Source organism: Mytilus trossulus, chromosome 5, assembly GCF_036588685.1.
Source record: "Mytilus trossulus isolate FHL-02 chromosome 5, PNRI_Mtr1.1.1.hap1, whole genome shotgun sequence".
In the NCBI taxonomy this organism is placed as follows: Eukaryota; Metazoa; Mollusca; class Bivalvia; order Mytilida; family Mytilidae; genus Mytilus; species Mytilus trossulus.
Genome location: NC_086377.1, coordinates 77,756,203 through 77,777,023, shown reverse-complemented (window position 1 = coordinate 77,777,023; position 20,821 = coordinate 77,756,203). Strand labels below are relative to the sequence as shown.

Below are 20,821 nucleotides of genomic sequence, written 5' to 3'. Positions count from 1 at the left end.
TTGGAATAAAATTGGATATTGAAATAGTTACATCATGTACATAATAACTCAATAATATGGAAGTGCAGAGAGATTAATGATACATTTACCTGGACAATTAGCATCACACTGCTTTTGCTCCTGTAAAATAGAAAATAACCCTACAATTCAAGTATTTGTATAATTCCATGTAAACAAACTACTTGCTCATCGGTCCACAAAAGAACATTTCACTTTGTAAAATGTGTGAAACTAATGACAAAAGCACACATGATAAAACAAATACAATATTGACAAATGCTGACAGTTACTACAAGCAAAGTCAGGTAAATATTATAAATATTAATCCACTCCTCTACCTTACAAAAAAAACGTTTAAACATAGAGGTGCCGTAGAAAAATTATTATCCTTTGTCCCTCCGTCGGATACATTCGTCTATTGCTCTTTACTATCATGCCAACATAAAAAGTTTGTACAGATATAAATTTGTCTGTGAATGTATAAACATTTTTATGTAACGACTTTAAGAGCTTGATATGTAACATAGGTTTCTGAATTTTACGTCATTTGGTTTATGGTGGGGAGTTGTCGCGTTGACAATCATATACCATATCATATTTCTTACATAATGTTGAAAGATTGACTGTCTAACATATAATGCAAATAAAGTAACTATCTTATCCAAGGGAACTTGGCCACTTATGCACAGGCTTAGAAATCCTTTCTTAATTTATCGCAATGATGTACCTATAAAATTATTTACATACCTTTTTCTTATTCCAAATACGCCAGTTATTTTTAATGTTTTCTCCGTGTTTACAAAGACATTCCTCAGTCTCGGAGACCAACTTGTTTTCTGAAGTGAAACAGTTTAATGTCGAGCAGGAGTACTCGGTGAGGAAAGGTAACTTGCTGCTGGCTTTACAATCAATGGAGGACTGATAAAATTCGGAGATTCTTTCTAAAGTAACAAACAAACAATCCCGGACACTGGTGGCTATATCAGGTATTATCAGGCCCTTGGAGCGCTTGTGGACTAGGTACAGTAAGATCTTATTTCCTTCTACACAGACAACAATATCATGCTCTTTATCAAACGATAACCCAACAAACCCGGAAAACATAAGTTTCCGTCCTTGGTATTCTTTTAATGTCCACATACTCAGACATGCACATATTAGACGGTTTGGTAAGGCTGGAGGTATGATGGTTCCTTTGAAAACAAAGGCCAAACTAACAGTCCTCTCTGGTTTACATTCTTGTGTCAAGTAATCTGTATTATTTCTTTGTGTAAGCATACAGGGTACAAAGAAGTTTTCTATTGGTAGACGACTCCCTGTTGTATCATATCTCCGTTGTTCGGATACGATATCTAGATGTATCAGCATATCAAATATGTACTCTTTAAATGGTAAAATCTGACGGAATTCTTGTTGTTCCCAAATCTGGTAGAGGTCTTCTTTTTGTATCATTCCATTTGCAGACATTTTTGTGAAGGTTTTTCTTGTTTTATTTTCTTTAGGCCAAAATGCAACATCTATAAATATGAAAAAAAGAATATGTTATCAGACTTAAAATATAGTTTATATTATGAGGTAATACCGGTCTAAAAAAGCAACATGATGAAACAATTAGTATTACTAATTTAGATCATCACTGGAAAAAACAATTTATTCTAATATTTCAATAAAATGTCTTTTATATCAGAACACATTTTTTTTTGTCTAGTCTGTTATTACGGGATTTGGTGATCAAAGTTAAATAATTTCCCATTTGGAAGAACATTATCTGAAACAAGGCTTGCATGTGCTGTGGGAAAACTGCTAGATTTCAAATGTTTGCATGGTTTGTACATGTTTTCTGTGGGAGAAACACTAAGAATGTTGTATGGCAGTCATCCATGATGACATCTTGTCAGTCAATTACTGTCTTTCATATTTTTTCCAGCTTTTAGCACAATTTTTCGGTATAAAGTCTACTCCTTAGTTATTATTTATTCTAAGTCAAAAAATATTTTGAATGTTTATTACCTTGATTTAATACACATGTACATTCCTTTTGGGGAGGGTATTTTTTAGTTTTGAGGTAAGTTCCCAAGCTGTGATCGTATATATATAAAGAATACATTTATGTTAAATACACTGAATTTGATTTTTTTTCTTTGATATACTGGTTATTTGAAGATTCCCCGTTAAGCTTTGTCTTTATCAGTTCAATAAATTTAGAGAATTTCATCCTAATGTAAAACTACATCTACAGCGATTTAAGCAAAATGTCTTAAAAAAAATCAAACCATGCCGCATCATGATAGAATATAGTGTGGACCAATAAATGATCAAAATATCCATCTCAGTTAAAATGGGTCAATATGATATTAAAGATATCTATAAGATGGTAAACAGCACACAATTACCTCTGTGTTCTCATTTATAAGGTACTTTTAGTTCATTTATATCTCTCATTCCCTCTAACTTTTAAGACTAAGAACTATTACTTATTTATGTTAGAAATGTGATAATAAATGCGTAATTGTATTGTTAAACCTGAATGAGCTATACATATAAAAGTTAGCTGACTCCATGGAGGGCTCAATAAGTTTTTACGTAAAACTGAAATTTACGTGCAATTCCAGAGAGAGACATGTAATGCTTCCCTATTAGTAATTAGTTATTTATTTTCAGTAGTCAGGCTTTTATAATCCCTATACATCACCATCTGACTATGGTGTAAGGGGTTTGATATATAAAACAAACACAAATGAATAATTGATTACATTGGTTTTTTTACCACTAGTAAATAATGTATTGTTACTGCTTCAAAAGACTTTCATTTACATATTACAGTATATTCCTTAAAGAGCAACTTAAAAAGATGTTTTCTTGTAAAACCCAAAATAGGACATTTAAAGAAAAAGTCAAAATAAGCTCCCCAAAACTCTGTGTCAGGCTTGCTCAGCCTATTAATATTAATGGTAGAGCCTCATTTTAATGCAAATTTTTCACAAATATGTTTTGAGACTTAATCCACTTACTATATTTCAGGATTGCAATATTTCAGTGAAAAATAATGAAATATAGAAAAATGAGAGTTCATTACAGGTCAAAGCTGCATGTGCAGCTTCTCTCGATAGGGTTAATAACACCATTGTTTTTTCTCCTTTTAGTCTTTGTTGAATTGACATTTAAAAAAAACGGTTTCAAAATTTATCTTGATAAATTGGCATGAGTAAAGTTTTATTCTGTCCAGTCAAACATTTCGTATAAGATTTCATTGCATATGAGATCACCAATCAAATCCCCCCTCTTTTTTCCTGTTTACAAGCTTTTGTAACCATGTCATCTAGAGTTTCCAAAATATTCTATAAAAGCACAAAAACATAATGGTGCTTCTTAATCCCCAAAATATATTTGAAGGACCAAGAATTATTTTTTTTGCAGTGAAATGCAAGGTTATTTTTCTACAGCTGTTAAATTCAAGGGAATATTTTTGTTGAACCTGTTTCGTAGGAAACCAGATGTGTCATTCTATGATTTGATGGTTTTACATCACAAAGTTCAATAACTGATCACTAGATTGATCATAGATAATGTATCACAGATAAATATGATACATGTATTATAAAATAGGGGCAAAATATACCAGAGGGACATTCAAACTCATAAACTGACATAGCCATGGCTAAAAAAAGAAAACGACAAACAGACAAATATGATATTATAAAATAGGAGCGAAATATACCAGAGGGACATTCAAACTCATAAACTGACATCGCCATGGCTAAAAAAGAAAAAGACAAACAGACAAATATGATATGATAAAATAGGGGCAAAATGTACCAGTGGGACATTCATACTCATAAACTGACATCGCCATGGCTAAAAAAGAAAAAGACAAACAGACAAATATGATATTATAAAATAGGGGCAAAATGTACCAGAGGGACATTCATACTCATAAACTGACATCATCATGTCTAGAAAAGAAAAAGACAGACAAACAATAGTGCAGAGAACACAACATAGAAAACTAAAGACTAAGCAACAATAACCTCACCAAAAACTTGTGCATGTTGTGGTGATCTCAGTTGCTTAGCAGGGGCAAGCAGATCTGGCTCCACATGTGGCACCCACCGTGTTGCTCATGTTAGTACAAATACAAAAGTGGTACCAAGTTTAATTCGGTAGGTTTTATTTGTGAAAAGGGTACAGAATTATGGATACGACATTAGGAACATATCTGTTATCATCTGTGAAACGAATATTTCATAACGGTTAACCAACTCGTGATGGTGTCCGTAAAAATTACTTTCAACTTTACCGTTTGGAACAATTGGTTTAATTTAGCAGGAATTCAAGCTTCATTGGTGAGGTTCAGATTTCAGGATGAAATATGTTCCCCAATATAAATAGAAAGTGACACAGTTACAACATGATGAGAGAACTAAACATGAATAGTTGATATTTCATAATCATGGAATATAAATGTCTGTTGAATTTCAGACAATTGATTACTCCAGGATATCTTCCATCAAAATACAAGTTCATTTAAATCTGTGAATAAAACTTGTTGTATCTTTTGACAAATGTTTCAAAAACGCGAACCAATGAATAATTTGTTAAACTAGGCATCAAGATGGGCACTTATACCATTTTGCAATTGTGTTTCATTTGTGGTCAAAATGCATTGATCCTGCAACAAAATTGAAAATAGAAACATGGAATGTGCTAAAGAGACAACTATCGACCAAAGTGCAATGAACAGCAAAAGGCCACCGACACATAAAACACATCTTGCAACCCTAGGGATGCATCAGCTGGTCCCTAAACAATAATTATATAATGTATGTTAGTTTAGTGAAAATGAATGTCACACTAACCATGTATACATTCACTGTCTATAAAAAGCCTGATATAAGAGTTTCAGTTTGAATATATAACAACTACACATTGTCTCAAAACATAATTGTGTTGGTAACCAACTCATAACGAGATAGAACTACTTGCAAGGTTTTTAGCATTGTTCAAATATATTTTATATTTTGAAACCATGTAGTTCTAAAGTTATACCGATACATCTTTACTTAATAAATATCAGTTTCAGTTTAAATTGAGAAAAAAACTAAATAAGGAATGTGTCTATGGGACACAGATGATGCCCCAGCTTGCATAATGCAGTAAAAGTGACACTACCCAAATTTGTAATTGATCTACCTTTTTTGGTAATAAGCATTATATTTAAGTTTTTTAAAATTTCATTGAGGTAAACATAAGTCGGAGAACAGAAACGAAAAATTCCGCATTTCTTTCCTTTGTAAAAGTCATAACTCTAAAACGGTAAAAGGGAAGGCACCAAAATTCGAACGTGATCTTTGTTTTGTGGTAGAATTTTTAAAGTTTGGTTGAGGCAGGGACTTTTTTTTACTAACGGGACTGGTCACTTATAACGATATCTAAATTATCAGACTGATCTCCCCAGTAGCTGATGTCACGTGACTTTATTGCAAATCATTTCACATTTACGAAGTGTTCTTCATAACTACAAATAAACTATATGCTCAATTTTATCAAAAAATCGTTTTTATGAAATTTTATACATTTTGTCATTGCAAAATGCTGTTTTTCAAAACATTTCTCGAATCGCGTTTTAAATATTGATCTTTGAACTTTGAGGAATTTATTCGTTGAATTGTCAGTGGCCGCCATCTTGTGTGATATGTAAACCATTTTAAACAACTGGGGTGATCTTAAAAACGATACGTCTCAGTTAAATAATTCATCATTCTTTCAAAATCTTATATTTTTTTGTCATCTTAAACGGCTATTAATCAGATTTTGTATATACAACTAATAATAATTATACAATTACAATGTACTGTGAAGTACTCAAATAACTACTAGCATTGTATATCAGAGATACAAAAATAAGTTTATTGTAGGGTGGTAGCTTTAAACAGGAGGCTGAGTAATCAAATAAAAACAATAGAGACGAGTCCCGTTAGTATAGAAAGTCCCTGGTTGAGGCAAACTTATGTAAGGAAATGGAAACAAAAAAATTAGCTATTTACCCATTTTTAAAGGGACATAACTCTAGTATACTAAAAGTGACGCCACACAATTGAAATTTGTTCTAAGTATCTGAGTAAACTGCTCGGTTGCCTGCTGCCGTACATCACCAATTAAAAAACCAATATTTTCATTCAGAAATCTGTTAAACAATTGTATGCATTTCACAATTATTAACACTGTGGATAAAAAAATATTATTTTTTTTACTAATCATATTACATAAAAGGTCTCACCAAAACAAATATTAGTATAGGATATTATTAAACAGTCTGTCACGCTCTAATAACAGGTAGGTAAACACTTTTTGGATATTTGATCATTTCTACCTGCAGTATATATTCACTACATAATGAAAATACATACACACCTGTGATAAAAGATCTCATAACTTCCACCATAAGAAGGGGGTTGATCATTACATTATCTCTCAGTTGGGGTGTATCGAAATAAACAATCTTCCCCAGAGAATGATGAAAATGTAGGAAATCAGTCAACTGCTCAGGGGACAGGACAGACACCTCGCTGATAGCATTTAATTCTTTAACTTCAGCCAATGACATTATTTGCTTTCCTTCTGCCACTAGTTCAGCGATCTCTAGCTCTAGTGGCACACACGCATTGGGCATTCTTTCACCCCAGCATGGGTGGTCGAATGTAAGTTCTGTAATTGTTTTCTTTAGAACTTCTATTTCTGGGTCGGCTTGATCTTTGGCATTGACAAATATTAGAGGTCTAAGGACCAGATGATGTTTTCCCTCGTGGTCTTTAAACAATTCCTCAATTCCTCTGTAAAGCTCTTCACGTCTGGTCGCAATATTCTCCTGTTAAACATAAAAAATAATACACTGATACTGCATCGCACACCTGGTGATTTATATGCATCTTCAATGGTGGAATATTCCAACACGTACTACAATCTGAAATTTTCAAATGACATACATCTTCTCTTATAGGTCAATTTTACACTTTTAACCTAGATCTTATACTTTCAAAGATAACAGACTGAAACTGTTATCAGTTGTTAAATCTTACATTCCAAGGGGAATAAAATGAAAAGAGTCTTTTGAAAGAAACACTAGCTATTTATATTTGTGTTTGGTAATTCACTTTTAATTACCTACCTAGTATAGAAACACAAGTAAACAAATAAGTCACATTTAATAAGTTGTCAATACATCTAAAACAGGTCAAGAGGGTATTTGCATGAACATATGGATATTGTTATAGTTCAATTTTTTGTTGATAAAAATTATAATTATTTTAAAACAAAGCATGAATCGTCCTAATGCATTCCCTGTCCAGATTTTTGATTTCATCAACTCATCAACATTTGTATTACGTTTTGGAATTTCAAATATTTTGGGGACTTACATCACTGAAAATACAGTTAAGACGTATATCTTGTGCAGTACCACTAAATGCTAAACTTTCACTTTGTCAAAATATTTGTTGAAATAAAACTGACTTAAATACAACTTTAACAATCAAACTGAGCAATTGTTATAGTCAATAGACATTGCCCGAGAGTGACACGGCAAAGAAAAAAAAAATTTTAACATTTAAACTGAGCAATTGTTTAAAGTCAATAGACCATGCCCGACAGTGACACGGCTAAGAAAATTCAAACTTTAACATTTAAACTGAGCAATTGTTTAAAGTCAATAGACTATGCCCGAGAGTGACACGGCCAAGAAAATACAAACTTTTACAATTTAAACTGAGCAATTGTTTGAAGTGAAAAGACCATGACCGAGAGTGACACTGCAGAGAATCTTCATGAAAATTTACTACATTTGAAAATGCCTGTACCAAGTCAGGAATACGACAGTTCTTGTCCATTCGTTTTTGATGCGTTTTGTTTTTTGATTTTGCCATGTGATTATGGACTTTCCAAATTGATTTTCCTCTGAGTTCAGTATTTTTGTGATTTTACTTTTGAATATTAATACAAACACAAACCGAATATCAATTTTCTTATCTATAAGTGGTTCTTCATACATTCTACTCTAGTTATAGGCCCTTTAATCTGATCTTAAGTCTATTACCCGCCAATCAATTAGGATCTTGTTCTTTTAAAAGTGTAGCTTTACACGAAGTTTGGTCAAGTTAAGACATATCGGCATATTATCATTATGTAAGCAGTTTTTACACATTATTCAAGTGTTTCAAATTGCAATGACTAACTACTATATTTCTAACATAAGATAACTCACCAATGGTACTTTGTCTTTGTGAGTGGCAACAAACAAGATCTTTGGAATGCCTGCATATACAACCTTACAATAGGTCAGGATGGAATTGACCCAATATTGCAAGAATACTACAAAATAAAATCAAAATCTGTCATAAAAAAAGTATAAACTGTCTCTCATCTTTGTCTATGTGAATATTAAACAAAGGAAGCAGATGGAATACAAATTCATGACTAAATTTAACAAGTAATTCCATTCCCCTGCTTACTTTTTTAGGCATAAAAAATAAGGAAATAAATCTGGATGGTATATGAAGAAAAAATTCATCAAAACTATAATTTTTAGTCTTTGGGTAGATATTTTGAGAAATCAGTATGTAAACATTCTAACATTAAATATGTTTTCTGGTTAACTCATTATAAGACAATCTGACTTTCTTTAGGAAAACATTTTTTTCACATTGCTTAATGACTAGGCCATAAATTGTGAATTTGACAATACATTGCTTAACTTATTTTTACAACAAATAAACATATATGAAAAAAATAAGGATTACATTTGTTTTGCTGCTACTTAATACAAAGTTTTAACAAAAATAGGTTTCAGGAATAACAACAAAAGTGCACACACTGAAATTTCTCACCTTCTTTACTAAGCATTTATATTATGTTGATAGTCCTACATATAAAGTTTAACTACAACTATCACATAAACTTAACATGATCCAAGAAAATGAGGTCAAGGTCAGATAAAGTAAACAGAAATACATGTAGACCTAACAATCATTCAATACACTAAATGAAGTTGACCTATTGCCTATAGTTTCTAAGAAACAGACTTAAATAAACTCATTATAGATACTAGGATTAAGTTTTGTATTTACACCAGACCGCGTTCCGTCTACAGAAGACTCATCAGTGACGCTAGAATTCAAAAATGTTAAAAAGTCTAAATAAAGTACAAAGTTGATGAGCATTTAGGACTAAATATGCTAAATGTTTTGTCAAATACAGCTAAGGTGGTCTATTCCTGGGTAGAAAAGACTGAGTATTTCAAAAATTCAAAAGTTTGGTAAACAGTTAATTTATAGATATGACCAAGAAAACTAAACATTGACCAATGAACCATAAAAAGGAGGTCAAGGTCAGATGAACCATTCCAGGCAGACATGAACACCGTACAATCAATCTATGCATCACATATACATGTAGTTGAACTATTGCTTAAAGTATCTAAGAAACAAACTTAACCATGAAAACTTAACATTGATCAATGATCCATGAAAATGAGGTCAAGGTCAGATGATACCTGGAGACTGACATGTACACCATAAAATATTTCCATACACCAAATATAGTTGACCTATAATATATAGTATAAGAAACAAATACTATAAAACTCAATCAAATGAAAATGAGGTTAAGGTCAGATCACACCTGTCTGTTGGACATGTACACCCTACAATCATTTCAGATACAAAATAAAGTAGATCAATGGCATGCTGTATAAAAAACATACCAAAACACAAAAAAATAACCATAACTACTGAACCATGAAAATGATGTCAAGGTCGGATCACACCTGCCAGTAGGACATGTACAACTTACAATTCTTCCATACACCAAATATACTAGACCATCAAAACTTAACCTTGTTCACCTATCCATGAAATGAGGTCGAGGTCAAGTGAAAACTGTCTGACTGACATGAGGACCTTGCAAGGTACACACATACATACAACCGCAGAGGTAGAACCCTGAACAGTTTGTCCATGTTTGGACACAATATTCAAGCTTGATACTGTCTGAATTTGATTGTTATCAAATTTTTGACATAATATAAGTTTCTGACACTAAATAAATGTGGTGAATTATCTAACAAAATTTTAATGGGTTAAAAAAATTGTAATACATTTCAATTGCAGATCTCTTGCTATTGCACAATACTGTGCAAAAGAAGATTTCTTGCTATTGCCCAATACTGTGCAATTGAATATTTCTTGCAATTGCGCAATATTGTGCAATTCAATATTTCTTGCTATTGCTCAATACTGTGAAATTGAATATTTCTTGCTATTGCGCAAAACTGTGAAATCGAAGATTTCTTGCTATTGCACAATATTGTGCTATTGGATATTTCTTATTATTGTGCAATACTGTGCAATTGAAGATTTTTTGCTATTGCCCAATACTGTGCAATTGAATATTTCTTGCAATTGCGCAATATTGTGCAATTCAATATTTCTTGCTTTTTGTGCAATACTGTGCAATAGAAGATTTCTTGCTGTTGCGCAATACTGTGCAATTGAAGATTTCTTGCTTTTTGTGCAATACTGTGCAATTGAGCTAGAAATCCATACACTTGAACACAAGTTATTGTCTGGAAACTAGAAAAATGCTTATTTTCGGCCCCTTGTTGGCCCTTAATTCCTAAGTGTTTCCGGCAATTACCCCCAAACTCAATTCCAGCTTTCCCCTTGTGGAACCTTGTAGTACAATTAGTACAACTAGAACAATGCTTGTTTTTTGCTTCTTTTTTGGCCCCTTATTCCTAAAATTTTGAGGCAATTACCCCCTGAATCAATCCCAGCCTTCCCTTTGTGATATGGAACCTTGTGGTACAAGGTCAGAGAGATCAATTCACTAACACACAAGTTAATGTCTGGAAGTAACAAAAATGCTTATTTTTGGCTCTTTTTTGGCCCCTAATTCCTTAACTGCTGGTACCATAACCCCCAAAATCCATCCCAACCTTCCTTTTGTGATATTGAACTGTATGGTAAAATTTCATAGAAATGCATTTACTTAAACTACAGTTAATGTGCGAAAAGTAAAGTGTCTTAGGATGATGACATTGAAGCAATCGTCAAACCAATATACGACCGCAAAAATGTGTTGTGGTGGTATAAAAATATGATGTTGTCTGTTAATAAGTGCAACACTCTGTTCATGCTTATGATAAAATCATCAGCTCCTTTTTGTGAGAATTCACTCATTTAAAATCTAAAGAAATTTTCAGGAAAGAGCTTTATCACAATATATCATGATGTCATTCTATTGTTCTGCCGACTGATTTAAAAATTTACAGTTGTTTGCTCATGCTCTAACTTCCTAAAAGAGTTGGCCACTCAATTTGATTCAAATTTAACTGATCATTTGTGTGTATACAAAACACTTTCCAACATACAAAAAATAAAACCTGGAATCTTTGATAAATATTATTGTATAACCTCATATCAATGTTTCAAAATGTGAGACATATTGAGGTTAATATAGTAGTTTGTGACAATCTCAAAGTGGCAATGTAAACAAGTTACGTAAACATTTTGGTTTGCTTAAATATTTAGAAAAGACAATTTTTTATTTTTTTGAATTATCACCTTGCTGTTATAGAAATGATTGTTCGCATTATCGGAATGTAAATAACATGCATATTACCTGCTGGCGTTGGCGTCATGTGCTGCCCTGGAAAACACATCACATCAGGGACCTGTTCATGCAATTCTTTGCTCCCATCAAATACTACAAGAAACAATGCCCGGAACGTCATGAAGGTCTGGTGTGTTGTTAAATAAACGTATTGTCCACCAAAATCCCAGAAGATAAGACGTCCAACTTTCATTTTATACTTCCCACTTTTGAGGACCTTTTCCATTTTCTTTCTAATTTCTTCTTTAGTCATTCTTGTTTTCATTTTCTTTTCCATCTGTTTTACCGTGTGAGGCACATTGGAGGATTTCATAGATTGTGGACATTGTGCTGCTGCAGACTCTTCTGAGGGCAAAGAGGAAAGTGTAGCTTTGGCATAACCAGTTGGGCTTGTATCTGGAGCTTTGATGAACTTTTTGGTTAGTTCACTCTCCTTCTCTTCTTCCAGAGAGGTCATTAAAACCTTATGGTACACAACATCCAGGGCATTATAAGAGTCTGCAATTATATTCAATACATCAGGCAAATCAAACCCAAAACAGCTGCAGGCTGTCAAAACCAAGTGAAGAATGTAAGAAAAATCAGAATTAAGATAAGAATCATATCTTATCATGTGTAACATTTACATAATGCTATTAACATATTTTAAAGAGAGTCATATTTTAACTGATTGATTGATGACATTATTGATTATGGAAAATAAATGTTAATTCATTGATTAATTTTAACATTTAAATTCAATTTCAAAATATAAAACCTTAACATCGTTCTAATAAGATTAGTAAATTGTTAAGATTTTCATACACAAATCAGATTTGATATTGAATTAATATGGTGCGTGAATAGAAGGCACAAAAAAGATGGCTACAATGTGAAACTAATTTAAATCAGTGCTATAACATCTCTGCTGATAGCGCAGTCCATGCAATAGAGTTTTTTAAATGTGGTCAGATGTTTGTACTTGTACCCTTTCTCACCTTGATCAACAAGAATCCACTCTTTTGTAAGAATATCTAGGCCACAGCGACCTTCTACCAGAGAAATCCCATCTGTCGGGTGTCGACCATCAGGTATAATTTCTCCAGCTAACAGCTTAACAAGAGTCGACTTCCCAACAGAAAATTGGCCAGTTACCATGCATCTCATATCAAAAGATTCATAGCTGCCCTTCCCTAATAAACGATTTAACATGGCAGACTGTTGCCCTTTTCCGATGGAATCTAAAAAAAAATAAAAAAAATTGGAAAGTTTTGATTTGTTCATGTTGTGAAAAAAAAAATGTATCCATACAAACACTCATAGATAATTTCTCCTCATTTGTGGGTTAATATGTTGATATGTCATCTTTTCGATATGTCAATGCGTTAAATATGTCACAATGTCTTTATGTCTATGTTTTTATGTATTAGCCTGTTTATGTATTGAATTATTGGTGTAATGATGTAGAAGTCTGTTAATGTGTTAATTTGTTAGTGTTTTAATATGTTAATGTGTTGATATATGAATATTTTAATGTGTTGAAATTTCAGTGTGTCAATATGTCTGTGTCGATGTATGAGTCTGCATGATAATGTGTTAAAATGTCAGTTTGTCGATATCTCTGTGTGGATGAATTTATCTGTTAATGTGTTAATTTATAAGTGTGTTGATATGTTTACATGTTGATGTACAAGTCTGTTAATTTGTTGATTTGTTAGTGTGCCAATATGTCAAGGTGTATGTATGAGTCTGAAATTTTAGTTAATATGTCAGTGTGTCAATATGTTTATGTGTCGATGTATGAGTGTTAATGTATTGATATATCAGTGTGTTAATGCATTGATGTTTGAATCTGTTAATGTGTTAATCTGTCAGTGTGTTTATATGGCAATGCATTTATTTTTAAGTCTCTCAAGGTATCAATATGTCATTGTGTTGATGTATGAGTCTTGTTCTATGTAGATCTGTCAGTGTTTTGATGTATGATCCTGTCAATGTGTCAATATGTCGACGTGTGAATATTTTAGTCTGTTAATGTGTTGATTTGTCAGTGTGTCAATTTGTCAATATGCAAATGTTTCAGTCTGTTAATGTGTAAATCTGTCAATGTGTCAATGTATGAGTCTGTTAATGTGTTCATCTGTCAATGTATTTATGTTTGAGTCTGGTAAGATGTTGATATTCAGTGTGTCAATATGTCAATGTGTTGATGTTTGAGTCAGGTAATGTGTTGATATGTCAGTATGTCATTATGTCAATGTGCTGATGTTTGAGTCAGGGAATGTGTTGATATGTCAGTGTGTCAATGTGTCAATGTGTTGATGTTTGAGTCAGGGAATGTGTTGATATGTCAGTGTGTCAATATGTCAATGTGTTGATGTTTGAGTCTGGTAATATGTTGATATGTCAGTGTGTCAATATCCAATGTGCTGATGCATGAGTCTATCAATGTGTTGATCTGTCAATGTGTTGATATATCAAATGTTGATGTATGAGTCAGTTGATGTGTTGATCTGTCAATGTTTCAATATGTCAATGTGTTGATGTATTAATCTGGTTATATGTTGATATGTAAGTGTGTCAATATGTCAATGTATTGATGTATGAGCCTGTCAATGTGTTGATCTATCAGCGTGATGACAAATGTGTGTTAAAGTGTTGATTTGTCAGTGGGTGGATATGTCAAATTGTTGAAGTGGGAGTCTTGTAATATGTTGATCTGTCAGTGTGTCAATATGTCAATGTGTCTGTTCAATATGTCATTGTGTTGATGTACGAGTCTTTTAATATGTTGATCTATCAGTGTGAATCTTTTAATGTGTTAAGTTTGTCAATGTGTCAATATGTATATGTGCTGATGTATGGGTCTGTTTATTTTTTGATTTGTCAGTGTGTCAATATGTCAACTTGTTAATGTTTGAGTGTGTTTATATGTTGATTTGTCAGTGTGTCAAAATGTCAATGTGTTGATGTACCAGTCTATTAATATGTTGATCTGTCAGTGTATCAATATGTCAATGTGTTGATGTGTTAAATCTGTTAGTGTGTCAATATGTCTATGTGTTGATGTGTGAGTCTGTTAATGTGTTGATTTGTCAATGTGTTGATATATCAAATGTTGATGTATGAGTCAGTTGATGTGTTGATCTTTCAGTGTGTCAATATGTTTATGTGTCGATGTATGAGTGTTAATGTATTGATATATCAGTGTATTGATGTTTCATGTTTGAATCTGTAAATGTGTTAATCTGTCAGTGTGTTTATATGGCAATGCATTGATTTTTAGGTCTCTCAAGGTATCAATATTTCATTGTGTTGATGTATGAGTCTTGTTATATGTAGATCTGTCAGTGTTTTGATGTACGAGTGTTTATGGGTTGATTTGTCAGTGTGTCGATGTATCAATGTGTAGATGTTTTAGTATGTTAATGTGTTGATATGTTGATGTGTCAATATGTATATGTGTTGATGTGTGAGTCTGTTAATGTGTTGATCTGTCAATGTGTTGATATATCAAATGTTGATGTATGAGTCAGTTGATGTGTTGATCTGTCAGTGTTTCAATATAACAATGAGTCAATATATGAGCAGGGATGATTCCAGGTGTTTTCAAATGGGTCCCTTGAACATCAAATTGGGAATTTTTATCCCAATTGGGAATTTTTTATGCATAAAATCTAAGACAAAATCATATCATTTTCCTGTAAAAATGGACAATGAATATTAAGTTTAACCTCTACACTGATTTAAGAAGTTGTAACATTTTGAATAATTATGGATGGGCTAATGATTATGATATATATGATTCTGATCTCATAGATATGATCACCAGATTACTTGAAAGTTATTGTCTTAAGACCAGGGAAGTTGTATTACATGAATATCATTGCACATGATGCACTATTCCAAATAATTATGACGTCTTGAAAGGCTATTATATTTTTTTTTCTTTGACGCCTTACTTCAAAGTAACCTAGGCATAAACATATATACCAGCTAACATGAATCTATGGCAAGCCGTTTTACTATTTAATCAAATATAAAAAAGAAGATGTGGTATGATTGTCAATGAGACAACTATCCACAAAAGACCAAAAACATTAACAACTAAAGGTCACCGTACGGCCTTCAACAATGAACAAAACCCAAACCGCATAGTCAGCTATAAAAGGTCAAGATATCTCATGTAATATATAAAATATCTCATTTGATATATAAGATATCTTCTATAGTTTCATTTACACATGTTACATAAGATGTCTTATATATTATATGAGATATCTTATATATTATATAAAATATCTCATAAGTTTATTAGAGATCTCATAAAGTATATGAGATATCTTATAAATATCTTTTATAATGTACAAGATATCTTTTATAATTTATAAGATATCTTTTATAATTTACAAGATATCTTATATAGTTGATAAGACATCTCATATAGTTTCTAAGATATCTTACATAGTTTATGGGATATCTTATAAAGAAAATTATATATAAGATATCTTACAAAAAAAATTATATAAGATATCATGTAAAGAAAATTATATAAGATATCTTATAAAGAAAGTTATATTATTATCTCATAATATATAAGATATCTTATATAATATATAAGATTTATATAAGATATCCTATATAATATATAAGAGATCTCATTTAATATATGAGATATCTTATATAATTCATTTTTAAAAGCTATCTTATATATTATATGAGATATCTTATATATTTAATAAGATATCTTATATATTTAAGAAAGTTTTAAAACTTTATAAGATATATCTTATAAAGTATATGAAATATCTTATAAATATTTTTCATATAAGATATCTTATATAGTTAATTGGATATTATATTTAGAAAATTATATAAGATATCTTATAAATTATATGAAATATCTTATAAATATACTTTATATAAGATATCTTATACAGTTTATAAGATATATCATATAGTTTATAAGATATCTTATATAATTTTTAAGATATCTGATAAAGAAAATTATTTGAGATATCTTATAAACAATTTAAGATATCTCATACATTATATAAGATATCTCATGAACTATATAAGATATCTTACAAACTATATAAGATATCTAATGAACTATTAAATTCGATATCTTATAAAGTTTATGATATATCTTGAGGTTAGATTATATAGCAAAACTGCTGCCATATTAACCACTGAAAAAAATCATCCATTGGGTATTTTTTTCAACAGATCATCTGTATAAACTTACCTTGATTTTAAATGGATTTCAGATTGAACTGGCCAATTGTCGAATTAAGAAAAACAATTACAAAAGTTTATTACTTTAATTGATAAGATATTTAAAGCAATTGAACCAGTGAACTTTAAAATTATTTGGATCATTTATATATCTTTTGAAACAGTTCCATAATAAAAACATCGTATTTCAGGGAGAGGGGGGGCTCATTTCATGAATGGTCTATTATCAACATTTTTTTCAACAAAAACATAACGGGCGATCTGCTTTTACGAATTTGGCGCCCATTAAAATTTATTAATCAATGCTATACAAACATTTTAATTTGCTCTTTGTCGATGTTTGCTTTGACACCTGTTTGTCAAAAAACATGTTTTTGATCAACCTGCTGAGCGATCTACTTATACGAGATCAAATACTGCCATAATATTTTAACCAATTGAAACCAGCTGCTAAAATTGTTTACCTCATGTTAACATAATTAAATCGTTGTTAATAAAATGCGATTGTAGTCAACATTCTTATGTTATCCGGATTTTACTACGTTTTGACAACAAACTATGACATGTATGAAAAATTATAGTTGCCGTAATCAGTGACGGAAATTTTTCCGGCAATACCAATTTTTATTTTATTTTCCTGAATTGGGAATTTATATTCACATAAATTTTTTGGGGGCCGCTGGCCAATTTAAGGGCCGCTAAGCGGCCCTAAACTCTATAGTGGAATCATCCCTGATGAGTCTGTTATTTTTTCTAATCTGTCAGTGTGTCAATATGGTAATGTGTTGATGTATGAATCTGTTTAAGTGTTGATTTGTCAGTGTATCGATATGACAATGTGTTGATGTATGAATATGTTTATGTGTAGATTTGTCAGTGTAGCAATATGCCAATTGATGAGTCTGTTTCGTGTTGATCTGTCAGTTTGTCGATATGTCAATGTGCAGATGTATGAATCTGTAAAAGTGTTAATCTGTCAGTGTGTCAATATAGCAATGTGCAGACCTCGACAATAACGCTTGTCCAATTGTCCGGTACCAGAGGGAAAAAAGGTCGGAAGTGTAAAAGCTGTATCAAGCTTGTCCGTTGGGACAAGTACAATTATTCTGCAGAAAATAAACTTCATCCAACTTTAATAAACAGAGCATAATTATAAACAACAAACAAACAAAACAAATATTAATTTGACATGTTTCTGTCACGTGGTTTCTGTATTCTGTCTATTCAAATGCAAAACCTTTTACTTCGACTTGCAATCGATAATTTAAACTGGTTCTTTGTCAGGTACTTTTAACAGGTCAAAAGTATACTATTCTCGGAAACCAGTCTTACTGATCCGAATCAATGCTGCGCTTTATAGATAAGGTAACTTTATAGTACAGTTCGTCACCTGGACAGGTTTAGCTCGAAGTTTAAGACAGTCAGCACCGTAGGACACATATTTAGTAGACATGATTGATAGACAGTTTGGCAAGACAGGAGACAATTTGGGACCAAGACAAATCAGTATCTCATTTTCTTACCTTATTATGTTCTTTTTAATAAATACCATATTAGTTTTCTCATTGGCAATCAGACCTCATCTTCTTTTTATTGATTGCATTTGAATAGATTCTGATGAGACTGGCATTGGTGAAAACTAGAACCTAAGTCCTGTGACATGACTAGATTCAGTTGTACTTGACTCATATTTTTGAAAAGTATTTCAAAAGAAATTCATCAAATTCAATTCTATTATTTAAATTCGTTTTGTTCCTTTAATCAACTTAAAATGTAAAAAGGTTATTTTGGGTTAAAAAAAAATTGGACAAGTAACAATTTCATTCGGACAAATAAGTTTTGGTATGTACTTGTCCTACTGGACAAGTTGAAAAAAAGTTATTGTAGACATGGTAGAGGCCTGATGTGTCGATGCATATATGAGTCTGTTATTGTGTTGATCTGTCTAAGTGTGGATACATCAATGTGTCAGTATATGAGTCTGTTCAAGTGTTGATCTGTCAATGTGTCAATATGTCAATGTGTAGATCTCTCAAGGCGTTGATGTGTAAAAAGCTTTAGAACTGTCAATGTATAAATATGTCAATGTGTTAATTTGTCAACTGGTCAATGTGTCCATATGTCTTTGTGTCAATGTTTGAATTTGATCCTCTTTTGATACATCAATTTTGAGATGATGATCTGTCAATGTTTTAATATGTCAATTATGTAATATGTCAATTTTTTAATAGGTCAACTGGTCAATGTGTCTATCCGTCTATGTGTCAATGTATTAATATGTCAAAAAACTACTTATTCTGTATAATCCAGTTGAGCTGATGGCTGGTTTTCAGCATTTCAACTTCCCCTTATTAGAGTCAACATGAAAAGACAGACACAAGTCCCTTAAAACATTAAACATGAAATTGCAGATAGAGCAAAAATCTCAACAAACGTCCATGAGAACAATTATTGATCCACCAGTGGCGTCCATCAGTTTGTACTTGCAAAGAAACCCTTCAATACATAATTGCATGATATCCTGTCCATTTATTTAATTTATTTTATTATTCCACACTTTGTAAATACTATTAGTTTATTTTCATGAGACATCCATCTTCACTGAACTTAAAATTGAGAATGGAAATGGGGAATGTGTCAAAGAGACAACAACCACCATAGAAAAAACAACAGCAGAAGGTCACCAATAGGTCTTCAATGTAGCGAGAAATTCCCACACCCGGAGGCGTCTTTCAGCTGGCCCCTTAACAAATATATACTAGTTCAGTGATAATGAACGCCATACTAATTTCCAAATTGTACACAAGAAACTAAAATTAAAATAATACAATACTAACAAAGGCCAGAGGCTCCTGACTTGGGACAGGCGCAAACATGCTTGTATACATTAAACTTTAGGGGCCAGCTGAAGCAGCCTCTAGGTGTGGGATTTTCTCGCTGTGTTAGAGACCAATGGGAGGCCTTGGGCTGTTTTATGCTATTTGATCTGGTTGAAGTTTCTTTGAAGCATTCCCCGTTTCCATTCGTAATTTTTATCAAATATTCAATTGCTTGAGTTATATATATTAACTAAGTTTCAAGTTGATGTGATCACAAACTACATGTTTATTTCAAATAACTGGGAGAGACGCACAAACAAGAAACATCATGACCCTCTACTATTGTAGGCAGAACAAAAAAAACATCCATGTACTTGTCTTAAGCAGATCAGCTATATCCCACTGTGGCAATACTCTCAGAAAAGTATGGATGTACTTGGGACAACAAATGTCCGTTTATTAGAAACAAGTAATTATAAATCATTTCAGTCGGTATCTGAATAATTTACATTAGATAATTACCTTCAACTACTGGTGCTGCAGGTTCCTGTAAATGGGAGTCAGGAGTTACTTCTGGGGATGTCTTTGACATGACAGTCTACAAAAGAAAAATATGCTATAAACTATCATGCCCCATGTGAAAACTTGTCAAATAGTTTAATACCCCTACAGAAAAAAAAAGTTGAGGGCTAGTTGAGGGCTAGCTGTTTTAAGCAAAATAGTTGAGGGCTAGGTGTTGAGCAGCTTTCTTTGGTTACATCTTCTGACATCAGACTCGAACTTCTCTTGAACTGAATTTTAATATGTATTGTTATGCGTTTACCTTTCTGCATTGGCTAGAGGTATAGGGGGAGGATTGAGATATCACAAACATGTTTAACCCCGCCGCATGTTTGCGCCTGTCCCAAGTCAGGAGCCTCTGGCCTTTGTTAGTCTTGTATTATTTTAACTTTTAGTTTCTTGTGTACAATTTGGAGTTTAGTATGGTGTTCATTATCACTGAACTAGTATATATTTGTTTAGGGGCCAGCTGAAGGACGCCTCCTGGTGCGAGAATTTCTCGTTGCATTGAAGACCTGTTGGTGACCTTCTGCTGTTGTTGTCTCTTTGACACATTCCCC

At 32.2% G+C, this 20,821-nt stretch overlaps 1 protein-coding gene across 1 annotated transcript in view; it reads right to left on the bottom strand.

The window, feature by feature from the left end:
* LOC134718327 (uncharacterized) overlaps positions 1–20,292 on the bottom strand; it is a 36,768-nt gene extending 16,476 nt beyond the window's left edge. Inside the window, exons 1-7 of the mRNA XM_063580822.1 lie at positions 20,223–20,292; positions 12,642–12,884; positions 11,674–12,162; positions 8,258–8,364; positions 6,412–6,865; positions 748–1,517; positions 90–120 (exon numbers count right to left, since the gene is read on the bottom strand). Coding sequence (XP_063436892.1) covers positions 90–120; positions 748–1,517; positions 6,412–6,865; positions 8,258–8,364; positions 11,674–12,162; positions 12,642–12,884; positions 20,223–20,292 — 2,164 coding nt within the window. The remainder of the gene's footprint in view (positions 1–89; positions 121–747; positions 1,518–6,411; positions 6,866–8,257; positions 8,365–11,673; positions 12,163–12,641; positions 12,885–20,222) is intronic.
* Positions 20,293–20,821: the final 529 nt, after the last annotated feature.